The following is an 8363-nucleotide window of genomic DNA, read 5'->3' as shown; positions in this document are numbered from 1 at the left end:
CGACTCGCCTGGTCGTGTAAACTGCGCTTGATCATTTTTAGTCTGGCAACTTTGTGCAGCGGCGCTGACAGTGACTACTTGCACGATGAGTTGGGTCGACGTCGTGTCAGTTGGGGCGACGTCGTCTCAAATTGGGCGGCATTTCGTAGGTCGTCGCCTCACATAAAGGCAACGTCTCGATTTAAACGACGTCTCAAAGTAAGGAGTCGTCTCAGGCGTCGTCTCAGTTAGGGATCGTCCCAAGTTGAGCGACGTCTCAAAATGTAGTTTCAAATTTGAATTGTCGCCTCGGATGAGGCGACGTTTTGCACGCGCCGAGGCGGCGGCTTCGACAAGATTAAGAATATATGTAAGTGCCTGGGCACGAACAGCGTCGCTGGTCCAAGGGAGCCGAGCGGAATTTATGATTCGTTCTTAATCTTAAAGTATCACAATATAACTTACGATGAGATGTGATGTACATGTGAGCGCTTCGGAATTAAAAAGATGTGATCACAGACTAATAAGAGATACTACGGATGTGATGTGATGTACGTGTGAACACTTCGGAATTAAAAAGCGTACTGACAGGTGCGTCGCTCCCGCGCCGCTTCCCGCGCGCTGCTTCTTGACAGCAACAGAGTTTGACAGCTAGCTTACACACACAGATGCATATTTACAGGGGTGTGAGTGTGAAATTCGGAAGGCGTAATCTCAAGTGGTTCAAGCGGAGGCTCGAACACCTAAATATAATATATAAGCGTCAGCGGTACGGCATGATCATGATACGAAGTTATAGTATAAGCGAGCAGCAGGGCTACTACGAAACTCGAAGTTCGTGTCGTGCGGTCCCTCTGACACTTGTACTATTTAATACGAGAGCGACGTGCCTCTCAGTTACTTTAGGATTACGCTACGGCAATTACGATTGTAATGGCAACACTGACTCAATGTTTTTTTTTTTAATCCTTGCACATCAAAGAGGAAGGTGGATCCGTAGCGTAGTATCTCTTATTAGTCCGCAGGGCTACTCCGAAACTCGAAGTTCGTGTCGTGCGGTCCCTCTCGCTCTCGTATCAAACAGTGTAAGTGTCAGAGGGACCGCACGACACGAACTTCGAGTTTCGAGTTTCGGAGTAGCCCAGCTGTTCTGTGGGTGGATCTCAAAGAGTATTGTAATGTATAGGAATGTGGATCTCTATAAAGTTGCACATCTTATATACCCATAGATAAGCCCGTTACAGACACTTGTAAAACCGCTACGCTGTAGTAAATTCACGTTTTATCATTTAGTACGTTCTTAGTTAATACCTGATAAAAAAAAACGAATCCTGAAAATACACGTCAGTGTCAAATTTACGAGATATCTCAATCAAGTAGACGTTTTCTTTGCGTTATTTTATTTCGTCCCATCTCAAGAATAGGAAAACGTTTATGAGAATTTAGTGGACAACTTTGCCTGGATAATTACAAAAAATAATGAATTTGTACAGTTTCAAGTTATTAATATTTTTGTTACATTTTGTTTTAATTAATGAAATAATTTGCAAAAAAATATCTTTGCCGGATATCGATTTACATTCGGGCAGCACCATTGGTGAATGCCAACAGTGCAAGATTTTAACTGAATCTTTCAACCACTGGCTCGAAAAAACTTCCAGAGGGAAATATGAGGGGGGAGATGCTGCCTGGGAGGAAGCCAAGTTGAAGTCGTACTCGCGGAGTGAGATGCGCCTTGTGGAGATACAAGAAGGCCTGTGTTCTGAAGTCAAGAAACACAAGGACCATTGCTACGCCCTGGCTGAGGAAGCGGAGGAGCCATTAGAGAAGTGGTGGTTCCATGAAGACCCTGCCTCTGTTGATCTGTACACTTGGTTGTGCATTGAAACTCTTCAGTACTGCTGCCCTGAAAACCATTTTGGAGAAACATGTGCCCCATGTCCCCTGTACAAAAACCAAGTATGTGGTGGACAAGGCCAGTGTGCTGGAGAGGGTACACGCAAAGGCAATGGCACATGTATATGTCATAAAGGGTTTGCAGGTACTTATTGTGAAGACTGTGCTAAAAACTATTTTAGAGTGAACGAGCAATCTTGTGAGCGTTGTCATAAGGCTTGTGAGGGATGCTCTGGGGAAGGACCAGCAGCATGCAATTCCTGCAAGCAAGGATGGGAGCTATATTCAGGGGCCTGTGTTGATGTTGATGAGTGCTTGATCCCAACCACATGTAAAACCAACCAGTATTGTGTGAACCGTGCAGGCTCTTACAGCTGCAAGAACTGCCATCAATCATGTAACTCTTGCGTTGATGCTGGACCTTCAAATTGCACAGCCTGTGACCCAAGCCATGTTCTGTGGTCAGGCATGTGCATTGATGACCAAATGAAGAGTGACTTTTTGCAAAATGCTCTCAAAAGATTAGCCTTGTACTGTGGGCTTTTAATTATAACATATTTCACATACAGAAAATCAAAGTTTCTAGCTGCATTAGTTGTGTTAATAGTTGCAGTTTATATTTATTACTCAGAAAGCCTTTCTAAAATTAATGTTGTAGACTTATTTTTGAATATGTATTTTATAAATTCACCCTCCTCTTTATAACTGCATTTTGTAAACATGGCTGTGTTTAATCCTAAGTAGAACAAGTAAACATTGTATTTATTTTCAAATTAAATGTTTAAGATTATATCAATGAGTTTAATTGAATGAAAAACAATTTAAAGGTGGTAATAAAAATACATTTTATTGCAAATGTTACATAACTACATTTAAGTGTCATATATACAAAAATTCAATACAGTGGTGGACTAAACCTGATTGTGTAAATACCTATAATACAGCAGGAATATTACTAACACAACTTACTAAATAGACAATCTTATATTGAAATAATAATTGCAGACTACAAGGTAACATTCTTAATACAGCTGTGTACAGACAGGTTAATAATCCATTTGGCAACAGTAAGCATGGGTACCTACTACCTTCAGTCTGACAAAGAATTATGTTCTAAATGCCTATCATGACTAAAAATAATTGCAGCAATAACTGTCTATGTGCCAAATATTATCCAATAAAGTACCAAAGATGTGATTCTGAAAGCACAAGTGCATAGTGAACAATATATGTACCTAATACTTAATACCTCATTTGCTCAAATAAGAACCATAAAGATAGACCATGTTTTGATCATCATTAATTTATAATGAATTTAATAAACCAAAGGAATTATCCAGCTTGTTTAAGATTTTCGTCAAGGAACTAAGTTCAATATTCCAGTTCAATAATAAAGCATATTCCCAGTATATCAGTCAAATGTTATGTGCAGATATGAATTTGTTTTGCGGAATATATTGATTCATCATATTCAAAATAGAACCCTATTCTATCCATGTTACATGACATTAAGGCAGAACCCAAGTAATATAAGAGTGGTCTTTGGTGAAGAAAATGTTAGCATAAAGATTTGTTAAAAAAGGTACAGTTTGTTATCTAAGTAAGTTATCAATATATTAATTATATCAACATAAATTAGAAATGTTAAGGGGCTAAAACAAAAATATAACACAAATTTAAATTGATTTTACCTTGCTCTAAGATTTCATAAATTTTTGGTAATAATATTTACTTTTAAGTACATACTAGTACAGCTCCATTCATCTAAAACTACTTGTGAAATAAACATCTAAGTTATGTCTAAGGTCTAAGCTAGCGAGCTTGCGCGGGGATGCCGCGTTGCTACCATCGCGAAAATACACCTAAAACCTCAATGAAACAATAATCCAAAAAGTAAGCATAAGAAAACACGACTAGCATTAAAATGCTACTATATAACCGAAACCTCATTCACCTGTCCTACAAAATAATCATTTGCCTCTTTCACAACAAACCACAGATCCATATAAATAATAATTAACTTTATAATATTGTGCCTTAAAAGAAATCTTCTGCCACACGCCATATGAAACTAAAGCTTTTGTTTGATCAAAGTTTGTGTTTTATTGAAAGTAACACAACAACAAAACTGTCAATAATTTATTAATATCAGTCTGCTCAAATTTATACGCTAATAATTTTACAGTCGTTATTATTAATTGGGTCCCTCTTCGTAATACTCACTGAATCTTTACTTGTTTTTTGACCCACTTTAATCACAATTAAGTCTTGAAAAATTTAATAAGCTAATTCTGTAAATGATAAATGTACAATCAATAACTCTACACTCAGTCTGTTTTTTATGGAATGTTGCATTGAATTTTTATTTGAATGCATGTCTCAAACATTACTTAGGAAATCCTTTCTTGTTTGCGAACCGTTAATTACGAAGCAACTTTTACTGTCCTTAACTCAATACAGAAATATATCAAAAGACAAGAATCAGCAAAAGTCTATTTTCGATTAAGGGAATGGATCAACATTGATATTAATTAATGGAAGTATTTATGCGCTACAATTGTAAACTTGGCAATGTTTGGCTGGTAGGCTTCATACAACATCTAGAACAAAACGATCCTTACTAATGTTATGCATAGGCACTGTACAACTAAATCGTAACTTGCAAGTATTTTTAAGTGAAAAAAACTGCTCCGTTCTAGCCAGATAGTCCTGATTAAGTGTAACCGCCATCAACTATTAAATATTTAAGCAGAGAGCCATACTCAACTCAAACAAAATAATTGAGATTAGACAAACGAGAGCGTGAGCGAAAGCTGGTGACTCGTGCACCAGGAAGGTACACTCCTCTATTGAAGCCACCATTTTGTGACCACCATTATGAGAGGTATTAAAATACAAAAATGTTACTTTTAAAAGTATAATAAGAAAGATTTACTTAATTTCCTAATTTGCACGAACGCGGAAACTTTTAATGTATAATAAAAACGCTAGTAAGTTTTGGCTAGTTGGAAATGGAAAAGCGTTCGTGCTCAAGATTTAATTGAAGTGATTCCATTGCATCGAAATATTATCAGGGTCCAGGGCAGGCCTACCCAAAAACGAATAAAAATTGCAGCCTTTTTCGTTACGAAAGCGTCTCCCTAATATTTTCACCACTTAACTCTGGGCGAGTGAGCCAGCTTCACTCTCCCTCGTCTTTTTCAAAACGGGTCGAAGGTAACACCTAATTTACAGCTAGAGCAACAGTGGGCCAGAGAAAGAAAAATCTCGCTCACACACACCATGCAAACGAGCGGGACGGTGTGTTCTCACCCACCTATCAAGAGATTGTAGCGACTCCTAGCGCCATCTAGTGAGCACATATGACCTCGGTCCCCAGGCATAACACCTGTCTGGAGAGAGATCTCTCTATTGGAGCCTCCCCCCTCAAGATGTTTATTTTGAACCTGATCGACATCGTTCAAATGTTTAGCAAATAACACAGTGACTAATGAACTACGCTGGCAATGCTTACAGTACCCATATACCCCAGCCTTAACGACGAAAAGATGTCACTTGTACTTGACTGGCTGTACAAAAGTTACCACCGGAGCGCCCGCCGCTGGTCACCACGGAAACATGAAGCGGGTTTCAAAGTAGGCGAGGATGTTAACCGTGCGGCGGTGTGGTTAGTGCTAGTCTCTGGGGCGGTGGTGCGAGGAGAGCTGCGCGGCGAGCTGGCGCTGCTGCAGCAGGCAGTAGAGGATGCCGGCCTGCGCCATGGCGTCGACGGTGCCGGCGGCCAGCAGGTCGGTGCGCGCCTTGGCGCCGGCCGCCGCGCCGCCCGGCCGCAGCAGCGTCGGCCCGAACACCGTCGCCAGGTTGTGCAGCGACATCTTGTTATCCGCCTCGTGCTGGTTCACTCTGCAACAATACATGCACAATGTTACAATTACAATGTAGTATTTGATCGACAACTTCTGAATTTGCTATATCCTGTATGTATGTATATTAACATGAGAGAAGTTGAATTCATAGATTTTTTTTATTATTTTCATATATATTCATAGATTAATTATTATCTCTCGGTCTATTTCCAAAACGCTTCTATCTACACAGTAGGTATGCATGGCGCAACTAGCGCGTGACGTCACATGCTAGTCCTTTCTTTGTCTCATCTTGACAAAATTTTATATCTGTGTTACATTATAATGGAATCGTGAAAAAAAAATTCATTCGATTAAATAAAACGCATTGATAAGCTTCGATTTATAAAATAAATAGAAAATAGTAATACCATACTTGATTCTGCGCCATACCTACAACTGTGCTACAACTAACAAAAAAAAAAGGTATTTTCGAGCGCAGAATGATGTGATTTCAAAAATCGGTCCCGGTTGAAATAAGTACTTACTTGACGAAGTGGTTGAGCAGGAAGTCGATGCAGTTCTTGTTGAGGTCTGGCAGCTGCGCGTAGCACTTGAGCAGCGCCACGCGCCGCGTGTGCGCCGGCGCAGACTCCACAGACGTGCCCACGCCCTGACACACAACCAAACAACTCTTATTTTACTGTAATACGTACAACGGTGAAACTGTACAATCAAACCATTTGATTCCTGACCCAACGTAGAACGCTCTCACAGTAAGTGTCATAATGATTTTTCTTGTCAAGCAACGCGATGTCACTGACTTTTTCTAGGAAAAGGTTCCATACTGGGTCACGATTCAGTTGGTTCATCACATTTAAGACGTTCAAATCAATTAAGTATGAGAAATACTCAAACAGCGCATACTCAAAGTATTTATTACACTCGGGACATAAACGCTACAATAATTACTAAAATTACCTCGACGTTTCGACCAATTTCAGACGCCCATGGTCACAAGTAGACCTTTAAGCAATTGATTTTGTTGGGTTTAAGCCCCTGGCGTAATAATAACTAAACTAATACAATATAACGAATATTCAATTCTTTTCTTATTTTTACATTGGCGCAGCCGGTAGGATTATTCCTTACTGAAACTTTTGACCGGTTGGCCGGTCCACATTACCTGCGTGGCGCCCCAGGCGCGCAGGAGCTCAGGATACAGCGCGTCAGTGAAGAGCGCCTCGGGCAGCTCGCGCAAGTAAAGCTTCAGCACGCCCGTCACTGAGTGAATATCCACCTCTTTCAGCAGCTGCTCAGCCTCGTATGGGTCTGGAAAATGATTCTAATGTTGGTACCTAATGATATGCATTAGCGGACAATGCCGTAACCCTTCAAGGGTTGGCAGGTATAAACAGGTAAGTCGATACTAGTTATTTTCACCTATTTATTTTTATTTCATAAATAATCTTATATACATTTTTCAGTTTTGTATTCAGGGACATAAGTTAACCAAAGTTTCAGCTAAATCAACAGCGATTCTTCCAAAATATTCGACGTCTTTTTTATATATTTAATTTTTAGATTTAACTGACTATCTTCTTTATATGAGAACCTATTGAAATGAATACCCTAAAACTGAACCCAAAGAAACTACAATATATTAGTGAAAACCGAATCTATACAGGGTAAGCTATTTATAATTTTTTAAATGTTAAGTTTTTTTTCAATTGTTTTAAATGTACAGCCACTGACTTGTTTCAGTTTTATTACAACGCATATAGTTGCACACGCTTTATAGTGAGCGCTATTAGCAGTCAAATGATAATAATGAGGTACAGTACAACAACCAGAGCTTTAATGTCGCTTGGGAGTCATCAGTTTTCTTCGTTTTCTTGAAGATTCAAATGATAAAGAAAAAGAAAACCGATCTCTTGTTTCGATTTCCGAACGACACTAGCAAACTAGTAAGTGTCGGAAATGATGACACCCACTCACTACCAATAAATTGACGTCTGACGTCGTACTGACGCTTTAGGAGCTGTCAAGACACTATAGGTACTCTCATGGATTTCGTATGGTAATAGCCAGTTATGACGTCACTTCTTTGCCAATTAAATCGTCTAAATTATTTCTTATAAAGCAACTAAAATTCTAATTAATCCCAAAATATATTGTTTTTGTCTACTCGCGTCTCGCCATCTTATTGTGTAGTGGTGCCATCGTCCCTATTCGCGGTACTGACTGGTTTCGAAGCTCTTGCGCAGGCGCGCGAGGTCGGACGCGCTGCCGGAGACGCGGTACACGCCCACCTCGAGGATGCCGCGCCGCTCCACCTCGCGCACGCACGCGCTGATTATGAACGGGATGTTGCGCTTCTCGCGTCTGAAACACACACAGACAATCACCATAATCCAGATTACACATAGTTTTTTTTAAACAGGTTTATCTGGTACTATGATTTAAAAAAATGCATATTCGAAAAACACTTTAATTTAAAAAAAAACTTAAATTTCGTTGAGTCAACGAACTGCTCATAGAAACAAATAATATTTGTTTACGTCCCCTGGACAACTGTTTAGAGTCATGAGTGTCTATATGCTTTCTGTGGTTAAAATTCATCGAGCCAACATTTTTGTCTTA

At 39.6% G+C, this 8363-nt stretch overlaps 2 protein-coding genes across 2 annotated transcripts; one reads left to right on the top strand and one right to left on the bottom strand.

The window, feature by feature from the left end:
* The first annotated feature begins 1193 nt into the window (after window positions 1-1193).
* On the top strand, window positions 1194-2665 carry LOC141445122 (cysteine-rich with EGF-like domain protein 2). The gene has a single exon (XM_074110906.1). The coding sequence runs from the start codon at window positions 1459-1461 to the stop codon at window positions 2578-2580; it is 1122 nt and encodes a 373-aa protein (XP_073967007.1). The 5' UTR covers window positions 1194-1458; the 3' UTR covers window positions 2581-2665.
* A 660-nt stretch (window positions 2666-3325) lies between these two features.
* LOC141445123 (active breakpoint cluster region-related protein-like) lies at window positions 3326-8159 on the bottom strand. The gene is made up of 4 exons (XM_074110907.1): window positions 7966-8159; window positions 6907-7052; window positions 6269-6393; window positions 3326-5778 (listed from the first exon to the last, which is right to left on the bottom strand). Exons 1-4 carry the CDS (start codon window positions 8129-8131, stop codon window positions 5550-5552), a joined length of 666 nt encoding a protein of 221 aa, XP_073967008.1. The 5' UTR covers window positions 8132-8159; the 3' UTR covers window positions 3326-5549.
* Between the last annotated feature and the right edge of the window lie 204 nt (window positions 8160-8363).

The sequence above is a fragment of the Choristoneura fumiferana genome, unplaced genomic scaffold (genome assembly GCF_025370935.1).
Source record: "Choristoneura fumiferana unplaced genomic scaffold, NRCan_CFum_1 Sck3bRy_360;HRSCAF=782_pilon, whole genome shotgun sequence".
NCBI classification, from domain to species: Eukaryota; Metazoa; Arthropoda; class Insecta; order Lepidoptera; family Tortricidae; genus Choristoneura; species Choristoneura fumiferana.
This window is presented reverse-complemented; position numbering and strand designations above follow the sequence as displayed.